A 25,699-nucleotide genomic window follows, 5' to 3' on the forward strand; every position below is an offset into this window, starting at 1 on the left:
ATTTCATTAGATGCTTAGTACTATCCAAAGTCCATCATATCCAGCTACTTCCAAATACAACAACACGATTGGAATCCCAAGATATCTTATCTTCTCTTCATCATCCTCAAAGTCTCTTTCATGGGAGGCGTCAGAGTCGTAGGTCAACTGTGTGCTGTCGTGAGTAGATCAACTTTAGGTGACGTGATTAGCTAATCTACGACCTTGACTTCGATCCCATCCATGGGGAAGAAATCCAATACAATTCAACACGAGGACTGATAGAAACCAAATGGAAACTGTTGCTATCTTCTACTTCTTTTCTCCTACAGTTCTCCAAGCAGGAGGACTTAGTTTGCATGTACTCGAGGAGTAATCCATTTAATTTCCTGCCATCAAGGGTGTCGATGATCTGCTGCTGCTCATTGGTTCTCCAAGTCGAAGAAGCCTTTTTCTATCTGATAACTTGCAACTTGCAAGCTTTTCTTAAGTCTATCTGAATGCTACATTACCTGAATAAATAAGTAAATAAATAAAAGCTTCTGTCAACACTCTTTTACATAGAATAGTTTTTCTTTCTTTCTTTAGTGTTCTATTAACATCACTACCTAATCATACTATGACTATATCTCTTCAAGTATTGGAGAAGTTAATATGGATTTTAAGGGGTGGTCTAACTATGTCAGCTGTCTATCTGTCCGTCGTCTTACTGTTATGTGTGAACTAATAGAACTGGGCATTGATAAGAAGAGAAAGATATAATTTGGACCCTCCCATGACTCCTTTGAGCACCCTAGGCATTATTTTACTCTTATTTTGAGGAAGGAAAGCTATAAAATTTGAGGTAAAATAATTATATGGTATTTTCTGTTAACACCGTCAATTATGGTTGAAGGGTCACAACAATAAAATAAAATAAAACTGTCTAGGTAAAAGTAAATATTAATTTTAATTCTGATGATAATAATTGTGTTTCTAAATATCTAGAGGAGTGGTAGATCATCATTTTTGAGATATTAATAATTGTTTTACTATATTATTATTCTTCATGAAAGACAAATCTAGGCAAGATACAACTGTTTAAAATAAAATTTGCATTAAGAAAAGGTTGTTGTATCCTACATGAAGGTCATAACACTTAATTAAATGCTAGTGGTTGACTTCAAAACAACAAGCCGCAATAGCTATTAGTTGGACTAATTAAAGATCATTCTATGGCTGTACACCACTATGTTTGATAAGTTTAGGTTATTTCACAATGACCATAGGAGGAATAATTAGTGATTCATAAGTCCGTATGAAGCTCGTGACAATTTTATATATCATCTGTAGCTTAACTACCTACTATAAAACAAATTAGCTAACAAACATATCATTTAAAATTTTTAGACAACAGTGTCTTTTTAAATTTTATATTCTAATTATTCTCATCACTTTTGGGTTGATTTAATTAGCCTGAGAAATGGATTTAATTTGAATAAGTAGAGTTTTATAATTTAAAGTAAAGATGGGCATAACAAAATTTAAACTCGTGACCTTTGACTTTGATATCAAGTTAACTCACAAATTACTTTAAAAACTTAAGCTATTAGAGAACGATAATTTTTCATATTTTATACCCTTTTTAACTGATTTGTAATTGAAATATTAAGACCACCTCAAGAATAATTAAGCAATAAGAAAATACTTATCGGCTAATAGAAAACATCTTATATATTAATTTATCAACTAATTGGTTGGTATCCTCTAAGAAACATATCTCAAAGACATCATAAGCTGAAGTCGGCAACGACTAGCGTAGAAGCGCCGAATACATTTGACAAGTCGACGATACACCACTGCCTGCCGACTTTAGTTGTATCTCTGTCTCGTTGACAAATCAAGAACTCGATCCTAGTTCTGCTTTACTAGAAATCTAGAATGGAGATCTCGTCAACGTGTTATTATTCCCGCACCGTTAGTTATATGGCTAAGGGATTCGAAGTCGTAAGCGAGGAATTTTGGACGCGCACAACGTGTTCGACTCTGGTACCACTAGTGTTCTTCCCCCGCTTCGATGCGACGTGTAAGGTGTTCGACCTCATTTTTGTTTAATTCTTCTTTGGGGATGCGATGATAAGTACTTTCGTACAAGAGATCGGAAATCTTTTGAGTTATTATGGCGGCATCCACTTCTCTAATGGCGTACAAAATAGTATTCACTGCCTTGGGTTGCTTGATGCTGGCAACCCTAATTTACACTCTCGTCACCGATGGATCTCCCTTCCGACGCGAATTGTTTACACCGTAAGTTTCTCTTCAGATCGGTGTGGGTTTTAATGTCTTAACATGAAATGGGGGTAAAGATTGATTATTTGGTTTCTTTTCGTGCTCAATTTAGTAATTTAGTTGAGGGTAGAGAGGGGGAAACTTATAGCTAGGATATGTCTCGATACCCTAGGAGTCGGGGCTAATGCGTAAGAATCAAATGCACACTCAAATAAACATGCAATGAAACTGTGATATACAGAAGGTGTCCTACACTATCTGAGATGCAAATTATAAGATGTAGAGATAGAAGGAAAACAAAATTAAGCAATAAAAAAAAGATAGTAGGAGAGTAACTAGCAATATTCCAAAGAAGTCAGAATAGTTACCAGGTCGTAAGCACTATCCTTTTTTGATTAATTCCTTAAGATCCATTTCAAAATCCACCATTGAACACTTTGGTAGGTTTTCGGTATCTTGAGATCTACACCCGACAGTATGCTTCTACAGTACCGGTGGTACATGGTACAATATCAGCGGTACTTGCTACAGTAGTGGTGCATTTGTATAGTGCTGAACCTCAAAAGCAGCGAAGAGTAAGAAGATCAGGAAAAGAGATAATCCGGATTCATTCGAGGGTTTGATTTCAAGATCAATAATAATCTCCTGAACAAGTAGGGTTTGATTTCCTTAAATAGGAATTGTAGTTCCTAGTATGACTAGTTTACACTTGACTTATATGTCTTATTACAAATAAACCACAATTAAACCTAATACAATTTTAATAGACTCAAACTAAACCGAAATCAAGTCTAGAAGAAAACTAACTTGACCCAACAATGAAATAAAACCTATTACATCATTCTAGGTCTCAATCGATCCAATTCAGATCCAAGAAGGATTGAATTGATCAACATAAATGAAATAGTTGCATCATAACCATTGTTTGATGTGTCGTCGCACATCCGGAGACTTGGATATTTCTTCCAACATCGCACATAAGTGTGGAAACCATCTCGAACTTCATCATATCCTTTATGTACTTTCCTTGCCAAGTTATTGCCCAAGTTTATTAAATGTGGATTTCTTTGTAAAAGAAGAGAATCTAATAATATGGTTTCTCTACTTCTTGGTTTATCATTTGGAAGTTAAATCTAGCAAATGATTTAATAATTCTTTGTGTATCTTTGTGATTTGTTCTATATCAAGAATGACAATAATTATCAGTACATTAGTTAATAACAAGTGTGTCAACCATAACTGGTGCTAATAAAAAAAGTCCACAATAGTTAGTACATAAAGAAGATTTACATGCTCAATGTGCCAAGGGTTTTATCTGGATTGTCCACTGATAAACATACATCAATAGTTCCACCATGGATATCTAAGTTGAAATAGGCATGGTCGTCATGTTAGCCCATTAATTTCTGCAACTTATTCATTTTAAGAATCAGTTATTAACTTATTATGAACCTATGTTTGGGTGTCATTAGATCATGGAAGTATCACCTCTTTCAAGATTATCATGAAGATTCAGTTCACACATGCAAGCTAATTTTTTTTTTCTTGAAGAATTTTATCCACTATAAAGGTGCTATTATTTGTATTTTTGACTCTGAAAGGTATTTTAACATCTGTACTAATATTCCTAGTCCACAAACTTGTGTAGGTGGATGGCTGCAACTTTGGCTGACTTCTATGTTAATGTGGTGGCAATATCTGTATGTCTGGAAACTTATATTTGAAGCACTTGTATTCATCAATTTTCTTAATAGTTTGATTTGCAAAATACATATATAACGTTGCGCTGTGTGTGTCCAATTTTAGGTTTGGGTTATCTACAAAGAGTCAAGCTGGATTCATTCAGTATTTTGGATAATATCATTAGTATGTTTTGGCAGGTATGCTCATCTTACATTTATGTATGTATCTGTACCTCATATATCTATCAGCAGGAACCAACCTGCACCTTCTTATCAATTTTAATTCATCTTATTTGGATGCTCTTTAAGCCTTCCCTTCCATGTATCCACTGTCAGGACTGGTTCCATTATAGTCCATCTGTTGGTTGTTTGCTTGTACCTCCTGGTCCTTGATCTCCAAGTAGCTTTATTCTCCTTCATTGTTCTACTTTTACTTACCTATTATAAGTTTATTCAACTTTATATTTTGAATGTACCTAAAGGACACAAACTATTAACTTTACTCCTAGATGTAGGTCTAGAAATTCTATGTATTTGCACATAACTGCTTTCCTAGAAAAATTATATATGCTAAACTCTGTGCCTTTAGTGCTACGTTATCTTTTAATCAGGTTGGGATGTTAGTTTCTTTCTTTTAGTTGTTCACCATTTATGCTTATTAAGATATTCTTAAATTGTCAATTAAATGTGCTTTATTCCTTTCTCATTGAATCACTTTTATGAACTTATTTTAATGTTCCTTATTTATTTATTTTGGTTGGAATTGATAATCTTTTTATCTTTACAGCATTGCCACATGTGCTTACATTGTCAAGAAACTCTTTGAAATTTCATGTCAAGGTACTGCACAAGATCCTCTGGATCTTTTATTCCTAAGGTACAATATCAGCTCATGACATATTGTCTGCAGGAAATTTAGCTAAGATCTTTGTTATAATCATGATGCTAATTTATTGTTTTATGGATGATAGCTCATTGAGCCTCATTCTATGTTATGACCTTAATCTTCTAGCTCATCTGCTTGTTTCCTATGTTTCGCTTACAAAATTCTTAATAGTTAATCACTTCAATCGGGGCCACACTTGAAGGTGCACTTTATATCAGATAGTACCTCGACGTAGTGTTATCGATGCTACCACTAAAATATTCAAGATTCAATATTTTGAGTATTGGGTGTGTTCATCAACATTGACTAGGTGTTCATACTCACAAGTACATTAGGTAATGTGATCTAAATGATTAAAGTTTCCAACTACTGATTTTCTCTTTTTTGAGTTCATTTTAGATTGTGGTTCTTCATTTCATTGAGAAGAAAGAGCAATTTTCTAGACATTAAGAAACATCTAAAACTGTGGATGACGATGATGATTTGACAACATGCATATGGAATTAAAACGAGAAAAGATCCAAACTCAAAACAGGTTTGAAGAGAAGAGAGGATTCCGGTGAAAAATATTTTCCTTTAGAATGATAGGAGACCTTAGCCTTATTTATATAAGTCAGCATATATCTAAATATATAAATAAAACAACGATGGCCATGCCAGTGGCATGTGCAGTGCCATACCACTTTGGTTTTTGGGGGGTACTCCTCTAGAAGAATTGGAAACTCAATGAGAAAGCGGTCTGAAGGGCAGAGGGAACTGATAGTAAAGGAGTGTCCATGGATAGACAAATAACAAGCAAGTGTGGGGCAGATGGTAGGGTTGAAGTAGAAATATTTGAGCGGGCGGAAGATAAAATAGGTTTAGAAAGATTCAGAAAGGATTAGTCGAAGAGAGCCAAAGCATCGAAGGTGAAGAAATGTATCTCTTTTAGAAAAATGACATGATATGATATTTTAAGACGATAAGCAGATGTGTCTTAGTAAATATGGCATGATATTCTAAGGGATAGCTTGTTATGTTTACTAAAAGAAAAAAGAACAAAGCAAGTGCACCCAAAGACATGAAGATGATCATAAGACGGTGATCTACTAAAAAGATATTCGTACAGGGTCACACCTCAAGGACTGATGTGGAGTTCGATTAATGAGGTGGGGAGCAAAAAGAAAGGCATTAACCCAATAAGAATGAGGAACATAGGCCTCAAACAAAAGAGCACGATTGGTCTCAACTCTCAAGAATATGATGATACTTTTGTTCGGTAACTCCATTCTGAGCAGGGGTATAAGGACATGATTGCCAAGGTAGGATACCGTCAGAAGTATAAATGGAGCAAAACTCAGAGGAAAGGTACTCATGAGCCCCATTCGATTGGAAGATTTTAATGGATCAATTGAACTGAGTACAAACTATAGAAGAGAAATACGATAGGTTTGACATACCTCCGAGCATTGATGTATGAGATAAACTCAAATGTAACGAGAGAAATTTTTAATAAAACAGACATAATAGAAAAAAAACTAAGACTCGAAGATAGTAGAGTAAGGCCCCAAATATCTAAGTGCACAAGGTAAAAGGGGAACTAGAGATATTCTCACTAAGAAGAAAATGAATGGCCTAGTGTTTTGCCAACATGCAGCCATTACAAAAAGACAAAGAAGAAAAATGACTATTACTTAAGCACTCAGACTGTGATAAGGTTTTGAGATACTGACTCGATATATGACCTAGACGCCAATGTCATAGGTCCGAAGGAGAGAGAGGGGTGACTAGACAAATACTGGGACAAGGTGATGAAAGGTGAAGCTGATCCAAGTAGTAAAGTCTGTGAATTCGATTACTGATCCCAATTCTTTGGCCTGTAGATGGGTCCTGCACAACAGAAGAAGTAGAGGAGAAAAATATAGTGCAACTAAAGTCAAAAAGTTGAGTAATAAAAATAAAACTCATGGTTAGACCTAAAACAAGCCAGGTATTAGATAAAATAAGGCGACTCGTGGGATATGTGGTAAGGGTAATAGGCCCTATCGACTGTGTGAACATGAGAAGAGCAAGAGTGGCAGAGGTAAGGTTAGTAAAAATAAATGAGTCACCAGTCATATAATATGAGACACTAGAATAAAAAATTTAAAATTTAGTCATACCAGGGACAGCAGAGACAGAAGTAGATGCACTAGTGAAGCTAAGAGCTCCATGAATGAGCTGCTGAATCTGCAGAAATTGTGCACTGCTGAATGTGGGATTAGTAGAGTGACCAGATAGATCAGTGCTCGGGGTAGCGGACGAGGAAGCCAAGTGACTACTCTTGTCCTTGCTTGATCCCTCTTTCCTAGAACGAGGAACAAGCTTAGAGTGAAGTCGATAGCAGCAAGCGACATGATGACCAGAACGACCACAATGAGCGCACATAGGATACAATAACTGATGGTCTTGTCCAGATACATGAGTGGCGCAAGCAGCAGTCAAATATCAAGTGTGATTAGTATAGGAGCAGGGGTAGCACCGAGTACACTTTCTATGACAATAAAAGGCGATGTATCAATGACCTGTTGAGAGGGCAAAAGACGCTGCTTAAGCTCCTCAGCTTGTAGCTCACTGGCACTGTCCATACTCTAGAGAGTGGAGCGATGCAATAGATGATAATCAGATCCCCAAACTATGGACTTAGAGCAGCTAGAAAGTCCATCATTCGGTTCTTGTCACGGTGATACTGAGTAGTTGCCGAGTCAAAGGGAGAGAAAGTAGGCTCAATTAATATGAGCTCACACCATATGTCAAATCCTGGATAGATAACTAACCCTATTTAGCCTCCTGAGCATCACGACGAAGCTGAAAATGACGCATTAGATTTGACTAAGCAAATCAACGATTGAGGGCCACCTAGACAGCTTGGGATGAAGATAATGTCTGAAGCTAAGGTCGAAATGATCGGTCGATCTGTAATATAAATAGATGAAGAACTCCATGTCACACAAAGGCCACTTAGCATACTCAGGAGAAGGGAGCTCAGACTTAATGGTTGTGGGCATGTTAGACTCAATAGGAGTTATAGTGGTAGTCTGAATGATTGTGCGAGAGGGAGCACACTCCTCCGCAAAGATGCTGTCGATGTGCCCAAGGAGACGTCGCCCGCAAATAACAATCTCGATAGAAGACGCCCAAGTGATCTAATCACTCTGAGTGACGAGTAAAAATCAACCAAAGACACTCTCATGACCAATCGGAACATAAGACATCATTGGAGAAGATGTCAATGTGACAAACACCTTGAGGGCATTTTGAAAAGAACAAAGAATTTTCTAAGACCTTTTGGCAAATAGTTGGTGAGCAGAGTCTTAATTTTCAATGAGGCTTTTCATTAAACAGGATGTGAGCACCTTAGAAAACTACAAGATGAGTCTTGACAGAGAAAGGAGGGGCTCGACCTCTTTGGTATAGTAGTAAAGAGAAGAGGAGTCGAGGTAGAAAAGCTCAAAAGCTTGACAATTAGTGATAATTGGACAGCTCAGGGATGGCGACCAATGAAGAAGCTCATCACGACTGGAGTGACGCGGTAGTGAGAGAAAAGCTCACTAGCGACAGCAATGAAGCTTTCAAGCGTGGGCGCACAACAAGGGTTGAGATGCTACAAGGAGAGAATCCGGCGACTAGGCAAAGGGAGAGAAAGTGGAGATGCTGATTGGGACACAGTGCAACAAGCTAGAGAGGAGTTTCCAGTGACTCGGTGGAGTTGGCGGGACATCTCGGCCAGAGAGAGATTCCGAGGGGAGGGAGAATGAGCAGGGGAGGTGGGAGGTGGGAGGTGAAGGAGATCCAATGGCTGAGAAAGAATCCTAGAAATCGGATGGCTCCGATACCATGAAATGTGAAAAACTGATTTGAAGAGAAGAGAGGATTCTGGTGAAAAGTGTTTTCTTTTAGATTGATAGGGGACCTTGGCTCTATTTATACAAGTCATCATATATCTGAATAAATAAATGAAATATAACATAATAACTCTAATAGGAATGTTATAGAGTGGTGTTACATAGGTTGGAAATGGACAGCTTTTCCTTACCGCAGAATGTTTGTTACAGAAATTCAGTTATTGCACTTAGTTTTTGTTCATTAGTGATATTGCTCATTCTTTTTTATTGAAGGATTGGCAACATTTTGACTTACGGATATCTTTATTGCGGAGACCTTTCTGTGACTAGTTTTATGTGTTCTTATTGTAATTCAATGGTACCATTTATTGCAGTCTTAAACCTTTAACTGCAAGTCTGCAACATATACTATAATTTATACATGATCTGAGTATTTCATGTAGTAACTGAAGCAAAGGGGTATTGAATGATCTAAATTTTATTGGGGATATTTAATTAGGACATAATTCAGATGTAAATCTCCAAGGAATCATCTTACCAAATAATATGAGGAATAAATGCTATAAGTCTCTCAAAGTTTGACAAAGTAATAGTTTTTTTGTCATTAATTCATAAAACTGGAAAAGTATGATAGCACATGAAGTATGAAATATACCTTGATATTTATATTGTGTGAATATCATATTAACTTTCCTTGTTTGAGGTATTATTTTCATTCTGGTCTGCTTGTTTTGCACATTTTTGAATCCCTGGTCTCACATTAATGTCCTGAACAAGTTTTAGGAATGATGTACGTAAGGCGAAATGTTCTTTTGTCATATTTTGGAGAATATTCTTCAGTGTTCTGGGGCTCTTCTTGGCTTCTGTTGTCACTTATACTTTAGTCACTGATGGTTCTCCTTTTCGGAGGGAATTGTTGACACCGTAAGTATAAATTCTTACTCTTTGATGTTTCTATCTTTTCTTTATATATAACTGTATGGTACATCTGGAATCTACCTCATTGTTGCTTTAACATGTATTCAGGTGGATGGTTGCAACCTTGATCGACTTTTATATAAACATTTTTACTATATCAGTAAGATTCACCTATCTCTTTCTGAACTTCTTTTTCTCAATCAGATCTGTTCTTTTTCTTAACTAGATAACTGGAGGATTTAGTATTAGTACTATATTTAGCAGTAGGATTATGGCATCAGGAACTCAAGCATTCCATGCAAATTTCTTTTCTGAAAGGGCATTGCACTTGTATTCATGTTCTTCATAGGAAAATAAATTCAGATGCAGTTTATGAATGATTTCCAGTATCTATTCCTAGGCAATAGACTTGACTTTCATTTTTTGTATCTTCCAAATCCCCCCTCTTGTCCTGTTAAAAGTGAACTCAAGGCTAGTAGAACGTATTGTAGTTTCTTCTTTTTTTTCATTTAGTGTTTTTAACTGGACACACTTACACTAATTGGCACACTAAATCATCCAAATGTAATCCAGTTTACACTTGCCAATGTATTTTTCAGAATGTGGAAAATTAAGAGACTTTGCATGGAGGTTGTAAATCGAGTAGCATATTCATGGCTAGAAAGATGGGTTTCAGGGGGAGAAGGATAATTTAAGATAGTAATTTCTCTGTATGAGTTTTATCCTTCCAAATCTTTGCAACATGTAGCTGCGAGATAAAAAGTTTTAAATTATTAATACTTTAAGTCTGGAGAACACCATTGTCATTCTTGTACATGCCTACACACCTTGCATTTGGATTTCTTTTGGTGTCACTTCCATTTCCTTTTTCTCTCTTCCTTCTCGCCTCCTACAGAAGCTCATATCGGAGACTAGCAACAATTCAGTCACCTTTTCCATTTCCCTTACTTGCTTCCAGAAATTTTTTATTCTATTTTCTCCTTCTTGAAGTTTACTGCATTAGTTCTTATGATCCAAAAATTCAAAGCAGTTCTCACTGCCAGATGCGTTTCTGGTTTTGAAGTAAAATCTATAGAAACAGAAGTAGAAATTGGAACCCTGATTCTAGAAAGAAAGCAAAAGACAAGTATAAGAAGCACTAGAAGGAAAACATATTTCTTATTCTAATTGCTTTCCCAGGTATAGGAAATGTGCAGGCTCTCCACATTTGCATAATGTTTCAAAATGCTGTCATTTGCATTAGGTTTCAAAATGCTGTTTCTTCATGTGGACTGTGATCTATGAATATTTCAGCTGGGCAATGTGTATATGTATATTGGTTGAAAGAAAATCTGCTTACTTTATCCTTTATCACTACAGGTGTGGGTCACTCACAAGGAGTCATCGTGGTTAGGTGCTTTCTTTTGGATTTGCTTGTTGATCTGCTTTGGCGGGTATGTTTTTTCAATGAGAGCTCAAAATACACTGCATATTGGTGAATAACACACCAATTTCTTAGTTGTCAGCTTTTCAGTCTTCTGACTTTCATCATGGCAGCTTTAGTATATGAAGGTTCTCTGTTAGTCTTTTTTTCCCCAACCTATAAAAGTACAAGAATATGAAGTACCAAAATTTTAGTTGAATTGAAACTTTATGTTCTGCCTTTTGTGACAGTAAAAAGGTTGCAAGTGAAGGAAAAGAAGTTGCCAAGTACTTGGTCTTACATCAAGATAATAACAAATGGAATAACCAGATCCAAAAGGACTTCTCACCTCAAATGGACCAATCATTTTGCGAAACAGAAGCCTATGATCTTACAATGACCATCTTCCTGTTCATATAGTGGTAGAAAAGCATCCTTCCTAGATATTATCAATCTTCTTACGGCACAAGAACCAAGACTACTGATGTTTCCTACTCGATCCTTCTTTTCTTCCATCACCAATTGCAATATCTTGATCACTTTGATGGACACATTCATTATGTTTATTTGGTGATCGTTAGGTTGTAGCAAAGCGCACCGAGAAGAGCTGCATAGTGAAATGTAAATCCATATTTAGTCTGCCTAAAAATGATTGCATAAAGTAACACTATATGTACAGTTCTTCAAGTTTGTTTTATTTGAATGGAAATGCCACGGAGAAGCATGGTAAAGTATATGCTCGCCTAAACATTTTTCATTTCAAGGTCTTTCTCTAAAGTAACAGTATCTGTAGGGTTCTTGAAGTTCATTTCATTCAGAGAGCACTTTATGATCATTTATTTTGATAGCTATTTTTCTGCGGTAAGAAAGTAAGAACAAATAAAGAAAAAATTGATCACTTCATGATCATTTATTTTGATCACTTTATGGTCATTTATTATTCCAATTTTCTCTATGTTCTCAAATTTGACCTTGACATTGTTCTTTCTCGTGAATAAATTAGTTACTAGCCTTTATTTTAGATCTCAATGTTGTAACACTTTTTTTTTTCCTTTATCATTGATTATGTTTGAATGACAAATCAAAACGAACATTTTAGATTAGTTTCTCTGAACAAGAACACAATTAAAGGATCAAAGGCACATACATATACACATGCAACCCCAAATTTTCATGGGAAAAATATTGTTTTAATGTTCTTTCCTTCTTTGTGCTTTCAGCATCACAACGTGTGGCTACATTGCCATTCAACTTTTTCGGCTCTCATGTGAAGATCTAACGTACGAAGTTTTATTGGACTCTCATGGCAAGAATGGAAAAGATAAAGAATCACCCTCAAAGTAGTTCCTGAGCTATTATGGCCAGATTATCTATTGTTCCTTCTTCGCTAAACATCTTAAGACCATTTTTTTGAACATCTACTGCCGACTGATTTACATGTCATAAGTTTGTAAATTTTGCTCAACAGGAAGTTGTATCTGCATTTTATTTTAGCTTGTACTTAACTCAGGGAGCATGACAGTACAAAGATGTTAATCTTGTGGTAAATAAAGACATTTTCATCTACTTAGCATGATTGCTGAATTGGTAATGTAGTGATATGATATGTGAATCCTAGTAGCTGTTATTATTGCTTGACAAAGTATGTTACTCATACAATCAGATGTAAAGGAAGCATTTCTTTGAGTTGCTCCACAAAGCAGTTTATGGTAGGCTGTACATATGGCTACTCTTTTTCCAAAGAACAGATAAAGTAGTCAGCACCATCTTCAGGGGAAAACAAAGTATTGGAAAATTTGCAGACAGGTCTATAAAGCACAATTAGTCCACAATATTGCCTGTGATTTTATTATTATTATTATTATTATTATTATTGCCATCAATCAAAAGCTTGAGAGCCTACTGATTGAGTTATGATTGACTTAAGTAGGACGGAATAATATTCTGAAGTTTCGTTAAGTAGGATTTTTCTTAAAATTGAGATGCTTCACATGGTAAAAGAATTATTATTATTATTATTATTATTATTATTATTATTTTGATACAAACTTTTGTGAAAATAAATAAAAGAAATAACACGAATATTTTTCTAACATGAACAAGGATGAAATGGTGTTCTTTTTTTTTTTTCTTCGTAATAAGCTGGTGGTTGTAATAATCTTTTCTTTTTCTTTTTTTCTTTTTCTTTTTTTTGGGAACAAGAGGTTGTAATAATCTATGGTCCCACAAAAAATCGAGGGGTGACCCGACCTACATTAGATTTATGTGAAAGGAGTAGGATCCTCTCATTCCACTCTAGAATATAAGGTAGAGTTCAATAGTGATTCTTAGCCAATCATTGATAGCCAAGCTGCCGAATGGAATAGACGCCTACAACCTGAGCTGCAGACGATCCACTGGCAAGGCGGCACGATCGAGATCAGGGAAAATTTAAAAAGAAAAGAAAAATCCATGCGTCTCCTACTTCCCTAATTTCTTGGAATAATCTCCCTCCCCCTCTCTCTCTCTCTCTCTCTCTCATGGCGCTCTCATTGGGAACCCTAAGTCCTCTTCTATGCCGTGTGTCAGAGAAGGGTTCCCGAACCCTAAGCCCCCTTTCTTCTTCTCTTTCGTTCTCTCTTGATCTTAATCGTAGGGGAGCCATCTCGATTCGATGTTCCGCAGCATCAGGTGATTGTCCTCCCTCTTTCTCTCCCTCTCGGACTCTTTGTAATCGGTGATTCCAACTTATATTGCTTATTGATGTTCAAGTCAATGTTGGATTCTCTTCTCTCTTTGCTCTCATTGACGGCGATATTTGTCCGTTTGATGTATTCATTTCTTCTTCTTTTTTCCAAGAACGAAACGAGTGGGTTTCGTTAATTGATCTGATGCAACCAAGGAAAAGAAAGGGATCGGGTGCTACGAGTAATTATTTTATAATGATCTGTTTAGGTAAACAGTTTTGAAATGATTGTATTGTATAGAAATCGAAGGGGGGCTAATTTGATCAATTACAATTAGCAGATCAAATTTCTCCTGTATTTGTGTTACGTAGTGAGCTGTGCTTCCCTGACATCTTGTGGTACTGCAAATTCTGTCCATTATTGCTGAATTACAACTGGCTTCATAAACAGGAAGATCATCTTGCTGTGGCTTTCATGTGTTATATTTGAAGGAGAGTATGTAGATCGAACAACTGCGTCATGCTATTAATATAGAGGTGTATTTCTTTTATGTAGTGAGAACATTAGAATCATCTGGATTTTGAGTGGATCAACTGGGTAGAGCTTTTAAAGATTTTATCTTGTGTATACTTCATGAGGAGAAGAAGGTAGACATGCCAGTAATTGATATGGGTATGGGGAGTTCTCCCTTTACATTAATGCAAGGTGACTGTTAGATTTTGCCTTGTTTCTATCTATTGCTGGACACATCTGTTTGAACGATTTCATGCCCTTGGCATGCTGTGACTGCAGTAGGAGAGCTATCAGGGGAATGATTGTGCAAATTGACCTGTGAATATGCAGCTGCACATGAATTTTGGTGACTGGAATTTGTATCTTCTTTGGTTTTATGCAGCATTGACATTTGACAAATGTTCATGTGAACCACCATTTGCGTATTTGCGTAGAATAGGAAAGAATGTTGACCTACAGTAGCTGTTCAGTTTAAATACTTCTTATTTCATCTAATGCTTTCTTTTGCAACATCTTGTAATTTCAGATTGTTTGTAACAAATTCATAAAGCACTCAAACGTTTTGCCAAGTAATCTTCTTTTTTATACTGTTTTTCTATGCGATGTTGCAGCAGCTGCAGCAGCACCATCTGGTAGTATTGCACCTGCAATTACATTGAGTGACAAGGCACTGAATCATCTGAGTAAGATGAGGGCTGAAAGGAATGAAGATCTCTGCCTAAGGATTGGAGTTAAGCAAGGTGGATGTTCTGGAATGTCCTATACTATGGAGTTTGAGAATCTTGCTAACAGGCGGCCTGATGACTCCACTATAGAATATAATGGTTTTAAGATAGGTAATATCCTTTTCGCCCAACTTTTCTTGTGTCTTAAGTGATCTTATGTTCCTCCAACTTTTTGAATTTTAATGAACTAAATCTTGGAAATATGGAGTGATCATCCTTTTTATGGTTGGTGCTTGATTAAATTTGGAACTTAAAGAAAAGCTACTTCTACCTATGGATTGTTTTCAGATGACTTTCTTGCCTACTTGAACTTCATTTCAGCTTTTAATCGTTTATAGAATTTTCCTGAGATACATCTTTTGTGCCTTTGATTTTGCAGTTTGCGATCCCAAGAGCCTCCTCTTTGTATATGGTATGCAACTGGACTTCAGTGACGCACTGATTGGTGGAGGCTTCTCATTTAAGAATCCAAATGCAACAAAAACCTGTGGTTGTGGTAAATCTTTTGCTACTGAAGACAATGGTATCACCAACAGCAGCAAAGAAGCATCCTGTACTAATTAATTGTAGGTGACTACGTGGATCATCTTTCCTCTGTATGGCATCATCTTGTGAATGTCTTTCAAAAACTTAGGATACTGAAATGCAAAAAAATAAGACAGTAATCATGATTTTTAATAACTAGATATAGAAAACAGTTTGTGTATAATTTAACTATTGTTATGGTTATTTACTGTTGGGACGAAACATCCCAACCTTGTACAACTTGAACGTACTCTCTTTGCATTCATCTTTAAAATGAGTCAATTGATGTCAAGCATGAATAGGTAGTGAGCGACTTTAATACAATTCAAACTGTTTTCACGAAAGTTGAACAGAAGATTTCCTTGTGATGAACGCAAGTCTTGCTTGATTGTTCCTCCTTTCCTACACATTTTTAAAAATAAGGCCTAAGCTCTTCTAATGGTATAACTAAACATTAAGTATAGTCTTTCCTCTTAATCCATACAACTTCTAAAAATTAATTCAATAATAATTTGATATTATTATTTTGCTTATAGATTAGATAATACCTATACATCACTATATTTATGACTACTATACATTCGATCATTTGTATTTCATCATTTAGTCTAAAAATATTATTAATTTTAATACAAATCTACTAATCTTCGTTAGACATCAAATATAATTATTCCTTCAATACTAATATGCAATTAAATATTAAAATAATTTATACTGATATTAGCTCTTTTCTTATATTAAAAATCAAAACTTTTAAAATTAATCTTATCCACGAGTAAACGGGACTAAAATATATACTCCATGCGTCATAACAGTGTCATATTCACTCTAAATCACCGGCGATCACATGAAGAAAGAGATAATTAGAGAAAACCAAGATAACCATAAAAATGTTGTAGCAATTTCTTCCAGTTCCACAGATCCGCGCAATTAGCTATACAATTACATTGTTATAACTCACTGTAAAATAATGCTTCGGCAAGGCACCTTGGTAGCCCTTTCACAGTTTAATGCGGGACATCTTCTAGCTACTTTCTAACTTTTTAAGTAATTCAGATGGAGATGAGGGGGCAGGACGATCAGAACCATGCACATATTTATCTCAATGCACCAGAACTTCGCAGAATGAGATCACGATTTCGGATACATCACACCGGGAGGCTCTGGCAACTTGTTCGGGTTCTCTGGTTCAACCTTTACACTGCCTGGTTCATCTATAGCCATGGAAGTGGTCTCTGAAGGCTGCATGTGAAAGCATTGCCAATTAAATTCGCATCAGCACTACTTGAAGTGCACAATTACTTTGATTAGATGCCTATATGACTTACCTTTGCAGATGCCATCTCTTCAGGCATGGTCTCTGCACCTTTGGCATGCTCAATAGATGCCTTATGAGTTTCCTGCAAGAAAAATGAATCGAATAGCTTGAGAAAGAATTGTTCTAGCAACTTAACAAGGGGAAAACAGCAAAGATAACAACACCGCCGAAGATGCTTCACCCTTTTAAGGCATAATCACAGTTTGGGATGAGCTCTTCGCAGCTGGTGAAGAGCTCTAACCAATACTCAGCAGAATTAGGACCCCTGGTTGTGTTCATTACCGTGTTGATTTAATCTTGTGGTTTCTTTCATAATATAACCGAATAATCCAAGGTCCTACTAATAAGATTATTCACGCTTGGGAAAGAAAGCTATGCAAAGTTTCAATTTACTATACAATGTTACAACCATGACCATCATAGCGAGTCATAGTTTGCAGATACAAGTGATATGACTAACCATAAATATTAAAACCTAATCATCGCACAAAATCAAAGAGAGAAAAAAGAAAAGAAAAAGAGATGTAGGCAGCATTCTCACTTCAATAACTTCCCATTGTAAAGATAAACCTGCATTAAATGTTTTAATTTCCCTTCTAATGCCAATCTCCTAAATCAATTGCCGTATTTCAACAGGTAGCACATTAATTTCTCTTGCATATGTAGTTGAGTTAACCATCTCTAACAATATGACAGCTGGATAGATTCATGTTATTCTTAATGATGTCTATACCATGTCCACTATAATTGGAAATGAATGCACACATACGGTAAAACTACAAGACCAAGTAGATATGTAGATATTGGACAAAAAGGAACTCATATGTTTCACTAGAATGCAATTTACTTGGTATGGACATTCGCCACAAATTATTCATCATATACTAAGATTTAACATGATGATGATGAAGTGAAATATGTTAGGTGGCTATAAAACTAGAGCAAAATAAACTATGGAAAGATATTATTGGTGAACAAAGAAGTCAAATTAGTATCTTCAAAATCGATTTTGAAGGCTGATAAAACAAGCCCTAATCTCGATCCCTCTTCCCTTGAGCTCTCTCTCTCTCTGCTCCCTCAACAACAGATGGAGAGCAGTGCAGACAGGTCTTTCCTCTCTCTCTCCATCAGTTCCACTATTAAAAATTATATATGTACTATATCAATGTATTATATATCTATATAATATGAAAAAGAAAAGGGAGAACTATGTTCTCCAAGAGGACGCCCATCTGTTTCATTCAATCTTGAGGAAATAACAAAATCTAGGGATATACTTTTCTAACAAAAGAGAGGGAGAGAGAGAGAGAGAGAGAGAGAGAGAGAGAGAGGAACAATAGAAAAGTACATCAGATGCTTCTTATGTTATCAATCAAGAGGTAGAACAACATGAATAACAGAAATTACACTTTAAAGAACAATTAAAATGCTTATGCAATGCATGCATAATTCAAGTATATATTAATATTGTGGAAACAAAGTCAAGAAAATAGTTACCTGATCCTTAGGCTCACTTTCAGCGTTCTCCCTTTTGATTCTTACATTTTGAATGCTGTTTGAAGGTTTCCTGCAAATAACCATAATATGTCAGCAGAAATCAAGCAAGAGCAACAAAATAGATTAAAAGCAGAATAGAAAATAGTCACCGTGATAACTCCTCTGATGGCTTGGCATCATCCATCTCCATATCAGAATCAGGGTCATGTCTCTCATCAGGATCCTCTTGATCTTCATCTGGCTGAAGACCAAACAAAGGATCAGGTTACTTGAGGACATTAATACTGCAAGCTCTCATCCTTAAAACTTACTCAATAAAGAGATTCAAACCCTCATAGAGAACTCAATAAAATCAGTAATTCAAATCTTCAGTACAGAAATAAAATTATGTATGTACCAAAAAAAATATAATAACAATAACATTTTTATCCTTGCGGCAGACCAATTATTAGGATAAATATTAATTGATTCAATGGCACTAAATTCCAGTTAAAAGGTCACCTCTGCAAACTCTGCATCAGGTGGTCTCTCTTGAAACTGAACACTTGGAGCATGCCTAAGCTTTGAAAGGTTATCCAGAAGCTTTGATCTTATCTCATCCAACTGTTGCCGCGTATTTTTATTCTCCATATTACTTGGTGCAACATGAAGAGTATAGTCTGGACCAAAATACTCATAATATTCATGTTGAGGCATCTTGTCATCGACCTCCGTACCAAGTGCAACACCAGTCTGCTCAGTGATTAAAAAGTAAAGTGAAATAAAATAGACAACAATGCATTAAGGTAACAGTGAAATCTGACAAGTAAAACTATAATTCTACCATAACTTGCACCATCTAGCTTTTTCTTAACACCAGAAAGAACACAACAACTATAAAAAATTATCCATTGAAGTTAATTCATCCAATATAAATATCAAAGCTGGAAAAAGGAAAAGGTTATAGTTTCCAGGATATTTCCATACTTTTTTAATTGAAACAACTTTAGAAAAACATTACAACAAACAGGAAACACATATAACATGAAAGGAAGAACTGCAGCGACAGTATAATTTAAGGGTGCATAAATTTTTTTGTAGCAAACCTCATGCACCTAAATTGATAGATGCAGGATGCGGAAAATAGAATATAACTGCATAGCATTGAATTTTATATTTTATTTCTTGCAAATTGTTCACATAACATACGAACTAAACTAGTCTGCATATTCAGTGCGCATATAATGGAAGGCTGACTAAATGAATGGTTTAATGGTACCTCATAGCACCAACAGCGTGCAACATTTCTTATGGTATATCCACCACCACCAAGCAGCAACAATGGCACATTAAAAGATCTCATGTATCTAACGCATTCTGCATGACCTTTGATTGAAAGGTTAAAGCAGCCCAACCTATCCCCAGATAAAGAATCAGCACCACACTGAAGCACCACAGCACCAGGACGAAAAACTTCCATCACTTTTCCAATTAATGGTTTGAAGAGGGATTGGTAACTTTCGTCATCAATCCCATCATCCAATGGGACGTTTAAAGAGTAATATTTTCCTTTCGCATATCCAACGTCACGTATATCTCCTGTCCCCGGAAAATAATCTCCAAATTTATGAAAAGAAACAGTCATAACTCTGTCGGTTGTGTAGAATGCCTCCTCAACACCATCTCCATGGTGGATATCAATGTCCACATACAGGACACGCTGTAAATAGATGGAGAAAATATTCAATGACGTAAAGCAAAAAAACAAAATATAAAATAGTACTACTCAGTAAATACACATATTGACTACACACATGTATTCCATACAGTCAAATATATATGAAACTACATCAGTGTAGAACTATTACATGCAGGCAGTCAGAATTCCAGTAAGAGGCAATAGTGACAGGAGAAAAATATATGTATATCATAAGATCCACCAGATGACGGGGACAAAAAGGAGCGATAGTCAATATTCCATGATGGTGAAATTCCATGTCTTTTTTACAATGTTTTTCTCAACATTAAACTATTATACCACAGAACCAGTCTTCACACAAGGAAATGATAGATAACTATGCTAATCTGATGAACACATAAATATTTGCCAATGGATGTGATCTTAAAAACTAATCAAATGACTATAAAATTGTTGCATCATCAAGAGTCTGGAAGGTATCTGATAGATGATATGTCTTGTCAACGTTCATGCGCCATAAACCAGGATGCCATCTAGATACTGTAAAGAGTGTGGGTGCTGAAATTTACAGCTGTGATATGTTACCTAACAAAGGTCATGTTGAGAGACGGGAAGCTACTTGCAACTGCAATGGAGTAGAGGCTGATAATTGCTTTGTTTAGATAGAACTCATTGAAGGAGCATCTCAAAGATTGTTCTAAGATAGTTATACACTTATACCATTAGGAGAAATATTCCCCATTATAGCTTTACCAAGAGGACATGCTATCTTCTACTCATTCCTTAGTGTTCTTCAGTCAAGAGTTCATGGACAATTTCCTCAAGGCTCTCTATTCACAATTAGAGATGGTCAAAGGAAATACTCAAATCAATCTGATAAGATCATTTTACCCCAAAAAAGTATCTTAATGACATCTTGTCATATTGTCTTGCTTACCCGGTAAAGAGAGAAATAATGATAAATAGCTTCAAATATACTACTGTTAAAAGAGGATTTCAAAAATTTTAAATGAAAAACATCTGTCAGGCTCAGAATAGAGTATTTCTTAATTTGACTGTTCCAACTCAAAAGCATATGAAGAGAATTGGATTCATGTTAGTGAATCCTTACACCGAGAACTCTTCCAAAATTGCACAGCCAACTAGAGAACACCTAATCTTAAAGGATCCAAATCTGATATATCTCAGGGACTAGCTATTGATCTGGCATCAATCTATTAGAATTGGTACGAAAATCTGATGCAGAAAGAAAGGGCAGGTCCTCATGGAACCAGTAATGCCACATAATAGAATATTTCCCACAAAATCACATTTTTGTCTCGTGCAATTTAGAGCAACCATCTAAAATTATGTAGAGAAGCAAATACTCTATAAATATAAAGCAAGATTATTTAGCGAGCCAATTATCATATTTAGGGTTTGTTTCTAATCATCATATTCAGGGTGAAAATAAGAAAGAAAGACGAACGGAAAGCAACCTATTTATCATGACGCCCCGTGATAAATAGAGGGAGATTAATTACAAGAGTTCATAGTATCAACTATCCGACAGATTCACTAGATAAAGAAGCAGTTTTCGTTAGTACCTCGTGGCGCTTGAGCAACTCGAGAATCGCAAGCACAATATCGTTCACATAGCAAAACCCCGACGCCTCGCACTTCTTCGCATGATGCAACCCCCCGGCCCAATTAATCGCAATATCATGCCCATGATTGAGCTTAACCGCTCCTCCCACCGATCCTCCTGCATAAGTCTGGCAAAAATTATACAACCCATCAAAAACCGGGCAATCCTCTCCAACGTTGAATCTTTTTAGGGCTCGGATCTGGTCCTGCTGCGTCTCGGGCGTCACGGAGCGGAGGAAGGAGATGTAGTCGTCTGCATGGAAGCGGCAGAGATCGCGTTCGCGAGCGGGGTTTGGCTTGTAGACCTGCATGTTATGGAGGAGTCCGTAGTGGGCGAGGAGGGCGTGGGTCATGCGGATGCGATGGGGTTTCATGGGATGCCCTTGGCCGTAGTAGTAGTTCCCCACTTCCGGATCGTAGAAGTAGCACACCTTGCGCTTGGAGCCGTCCGGGCCAATGGAAGGAAGCGAGTTTCCACCCGACGAGTCCATGGCGGAGGAAGAGCTCGTCGTCTTCGTCTTCGCCTCCTTCCTCGCGAAACCCTAACCCTAGTTGGGGTTTGGAGACCAAACCAAGAGGAGACGGGAGAGGTGGAAGTATTATACGGTGGAAGAGGGGGAAGGGATGTATCGAATATTAATTAGATCGTTTTAAGGAAGAGACGGATATCTTAAATAAAGAGAAGAGAAGAGACTAGAAAGTGGGAAAGACTCTCTCTCCTATTAGGATTTAGAGGAGGCTTCTTTATTTTCGTAAATTCCAAGAAAAAATAAATAAGAATTTAAGATATTTATTTATAATAAGTAAGTTTAAAAATCTTTGATTGCCTTTAGTGATTTAATACGACATTAGACACTCCAAGTCGTCAATTCATAGTGGCTAATTAAGCCTCACCTAATAAGTTAATATAGTAAAGGAAATTTCGGATCGGACTCGAGTTCAACCCTAGAGTTTACGGGTTGCGCCCGACCCGGCATAGCTTTTTTCAATTTTGGATCTTTTGCACATCAATCGTTACATTTTAGCAATATTGACGCAAAGCGCAAATTCTTCTTTCTTTGAAAACACTCTTCTACTAACTCCTTGCAAATTCGACATCTCTGAGAACTTGAACAGGCCACCTTAAGTACTTACCACAAGCTACAGTCTTGCAAAGGTGTCATTAGAAGGAGCAACAGATCTCAATCGATGTCCAAAGAAGATAATTAGACATTTCTAAACTAAATAAAAGCAAGTAACAGAACTTAGACAATCACAAATTTTTTCGAATCTGGGAATATACAAGAATGTTCAGACACATCTACACAGACACCTGGTTTGTGACAGCGATCACAAGACTAATGTTGATGAGGAGAAGTAGCTGATGAGATTATCAAAAAATACTAGGAGCAAAATATTGCCCCTTGACACTTGCAAAATCTTCGACCGCAGGGAACAGTTGAGACAACAGAATTGAAACTGGTCCAGCCACTATCAACCCATGACCGATCCTGTGAAAATAATTTGCAGTGTGACCAATGAGGTTCAGTATTACCATGTCTAATATTTCCTGAAGAACATCGGCAAGAAGGATTATGCAGATTTTGACCGATATATAATAGAAAAGACCTGTTTTAGTGAAGTGATCAATCCAATCATCAGAAAAGAGGATATGTGGAATTGCCCTCAGGTAGGCCTCCTTGCTTTGCTGTATCCCGAGAAAATCTAGCTAGTTCGTTCTGCTGTGGACTATGAAAATCATATTTTCAAAGTCATCTGCAATCAAGACTACATTACCTCCAAAGGCCTGGAGAAGATATATTGCTTAGTTACCATTTCCAAGAAGAAGTTGCAAATGTATAAACTAGAGGAAGAATTCATAAGAAGACAGACAGAAATTGTCATATTGATCAGTGTCCACTTACAATCAGTTCTTCAGACTGGAGAATGAAACAGTGCTTGGTCTTCAAAAGAGAGCATCACTGATTAGACCTTCTCCATAAGTCTAAGAATATCAGATGAGTCATGAGTATACCTTTCTCAATGAAGAGGTACCGCTACTAATGACTCATCTGCGACTGAAATGCTAGTGTTTCAGAAAAGCCTATTTCAAGGCGAGCTGCAACTAGCTTTTGTCCCAATCCAACTACAACCAGGCACTTTGTAAAGTCTCTTATCAACCATTGTCTTCCTTAATCTCTCTACATCATTCCATCTATCTTTCCCTGCATATATATTGGATAAAATTACCAAAGGAGTCGGGCTAATAGGATCCAAGTGACAAAGCCTTTTTGCAATCTCTTCAGCTAGATCAGCATTAGAATAACTTCTGCAGGCACCAAGTAAAGAATAATACAGAGAAGCTGGAGGGTTGGGAACTTCTGTCAACAGATCCCAAGCTTCAGAAAGCTTCCCAGCTCGACCAAGAAGGTCAACCATGCAAGCAAAATGTTCAGTAGTTGGATTAATATTATAAGCACTAGTCATCATGTGGAATATATCCCACCCTTTTCTAACCAGACCAGAATGACTGCAGACTGAAAGAACTGTAAGGAAAGTAGCTGAATTGGGCCTAATTCTTCTCTCTAGCATTTCTGTAAAAAATTGTAATGCTAATTCGTTCTTACCGTTACTTCCATAACCTGATATCATTGCATTCCACATTGCTGGATCACTCGATTTCGTCCCAATTCTATCAAATACTCTACGAGCATGAACATAATATCCACATTTCATGTACATATGGATCATTGTTGTTTGGAAAACCTCATCACTAAAGTTTTCTCTAGTTCGAATTACATGACCGTAAATCTCCTTGCCATGATGGAGATCCAACATGGAAGAACAAACTTGTAGAAGGCTTGTTATTGACTCTAGACTTGGGCGCATCGCTCCCTCCGATTGCATCTTGGTGAAGAATGCAAAAGATTCAGCTAACTTCCCTTGCCGTGAAAACCCATTAATCATCAAATTCCATGTAACTGTATCAGGCTCAAGCCCTTCCAATCTTAGCTGCTGGAATAATTCCGCACCAGTGCCTAGGTGTCCATGGTTTAACAGACCTGAGATCATGGCATTCCAAGTTGTCAAACTCCTCTTTTCCATGCCAGTGAAAACCTGATATGCCCATCTCAGAGATCCACATTTGGAGTACATATCGACAAGTGTTGTCCCTAGCTTGACGTCATGACTCACTTCATGTTTCAAGAGATAACAATGAACCTGCTTACCAAGCAGCAAAGCAGATAGACTTGAGCACACAGAGAAAACAGAGAGCCAAGTTGACGAATTGGATTCTTGAGATGAACAAATCATCATTTGCCTAACCAGATCCAAAGCCATGAAATATGCTTCATTTATCAAAAAACCAGAAATCATTGCATTGTAGCTTTCTACTTTCTTGTCACTGATAAACTCAAAGACCTTTTGAGCCAAACCAAGTTGACTGCAGTTTGAGTACATTGTAACAAGCGCAGTAGCAACGTGGCGGTCTAAATCATGCCCCATCTTCGTAGAAAAGCCATGCAACTGCAAGCCCTCCTCAACCACTCTACATGCAGGCAGCACGCTTGCAACAGTAACAGAATTTGGCCGGAGTCCTTCAGTAGCAATGCGCATGAATGCACAAATAGATTCTTTAAATCGCCCACATTGAGAAAACCCAGCGATGATGGCATTAAAAGAAGGTACTGTTGGCTCGGGAATTCCATCAAACAACTCGAGGGCATCCCCAAACAGCTGGAGTTTCATATAAGCATCTATTAGAGCTGTGGCGCTGTACCTATCGAATTGAAACCCGGATTTTACGATCTGGGTATGGAGCTGTTGAGCTTCTGAAATCGATTTGAGCTTCCCGCATGATTTGAGGAGGAAAGGAAAGGTAAAATTATTGGGTCGAAGGGAGGAGGCGTGGGCTTGAGCGTAACAAGACAGGGCTTGTCTATATTGACCATTGGAGACCAACTCTGGAATAGGCTTAACCATGGCTTATTATTATTTTCTAATTCAACCTCAGTGATCCTAAAAGGCTCTCAATCTTGTATTTTGAATAATTCTTCACAAGGATTTCTTCACAATAGGGTGTCAAACCAACAGCACCGGTATAGCATGAGTCGACCCCAAAATAACGAAAAAGAGGGGTAAATAGAATTCCACCATATACATATGCATAAAC

At 36.9% G+C, this 25,699-nt stretch overlaps 4 protein-coding genes across 8 annotated transcripts; 2 read left to right on the top strand and 2 right to left on the bottom strand.

Annotated features, from left to right (window-relative positions):
* The first annotated feature begins 1,927 nt into the window (after positions 1–1,927).
* On the top strand, positions 1,928–12,564 carry LOC140765503 (uncharacterized). 2 transcript variants are annotated; one of them, XM_073104627.1, is made up of 8 exons: positions 1,928–2,265; positions 3,896–3,947; positions 4,054–4,127; positions 4,717–4,806; positions 9,462–9,602; positions 9,705–9,756; positions 10,956–11,029; positions 12,219–12,564. In XM_073104627.1, exons 1-8 carry the CDS (start codon positions 2,138–2,140, stop codon positions 12,340–12,342), a joined length of 735 nt encoding a protein of 244 aa, XP_072960728.1. In that variant the 5' UTR covers positions 1,928–2,137; the 3' UTR covers positions 12,343–12,564. The 2 variants fall into 2 exon arrangements, with proteins under 2 accessions (XP_072960728.1, XP_072960727.1); XM_073104626.1 differs by having other exon boundaries at positions 1,929–2,265; positions 9,456–9,602.
* Positions 12,565–13,458: 894 nt separating this feature from the next.
* LOC140764958 (iron-sulfur assembly protein IscA, chloroplastic) lies at positions 13,459–15,719 on the top strand. Of its 2 annotated transcripts, none has more exons than XM_073103841.1 (3): positions 13,459–13,668; positions 14,792–15,013; positions 15,282–15,719. In XM_073103841.1, the coding sequence occupies exons 1-3, from the start codon at positions 13,518–13,520 to the stop codon at positions 15,464–15,466; spliced, it is 558 nt and encodes a 185-aa protein (XP_072959942.1). In that variant the 5' UTR covers positions 13,459–13,517; the 3' UTR covers positions 15,467–15,719. The 2 variants fall into 2 exon arrangements, with proteins under 2 accessions (XP_072959942.1, XP_072959941.1); XM_073103840.1 differs by having other exon boundaries at positions 13,461–13,668; positions 14,789–15,013.
* A 571-nt stretch (positions 15,720–16,290) lies between these two features.
* Positions 16,291–22,194, bottom strand: LOC140765292 (histone deacetylase 1-like). The gene is made up of 7 exons (XM_073104295.1): positions 21,507–22,194; positions 19,501–19,941; positions 18,744–18,974; positions 18,392–18,483; positions 18,243–18,312; positions 16,756–16,827; positions 16,291–16,669 (listed from the first exon to the last, which is right to left on the bottom strand). The coding sequence occupies exons 1-7, from the start codon at positions 22,035–22,037 to the stop codon at positions 16,559–16,561; spliced, it is 1,548 nt and encodes a 515-aa protein (XP_072960396.1). The 5' UTR covers positions 22,038–22,194; the 3' UTR covers positions 16,291–16,558.
* Positions 22,195–22,742: 548 nt separating this feature from the next.
* Positions 22,743–25,682, bottom strand: LOC140764922 (pentatricopeptide repeat-containing protein At2g02750). 3 transcript variants are annotated; one of them, XM_073103788.1, is made up of 3 exons: positions 23,561–25,682; positions 23,451–23,489; positions 22,743–23,332 (listed from the first exon to the last, which is right to left on the bottom strand). In XM_073103788.1, exon 1 carries the CDS (start codon positions 25,507–25,509, stop codon positions 23,635–23,637), a length of 1,875 nt encoding a protein of 624 aa, XP_072959889.1. In that variant the 5' UTR covers positions 25,510–25,682; the 3' UTR covers positions 22,743–23,332; positions 23,451–23,489; positions 23,561–23,634. The 3 variants fall into 3 exon arrangements, with proteins under 3 accessions (XP_072959889.1, XP_072959887.1, XP_072959888.1); XM_073103787.1 differs by having other exon boundaries at positions 22,745–23,036; positions 23,155–23,332; positions 23,451–25,682; XM_073103786.1 differs by having other exon boundaries at positions 22,744–23,332; positions 23,451–25,682.
* Positions 25,683–25,699: the final 17 nt, after the last annotated feature.

Source organism: Typha angustifolia, chromosome 8 (genome assembly GCF_048772165.1).
Source record: "Typha angustifolia cultivar Huaian chromosome 8, ASM4877216v1, whole genome shotgun sequence".
NCBI lineage: Eukaryota > Viridiplantae > Streptophyta > Magnoliopsida > Poales > Typhaceae > Typha > Typha angustifolia.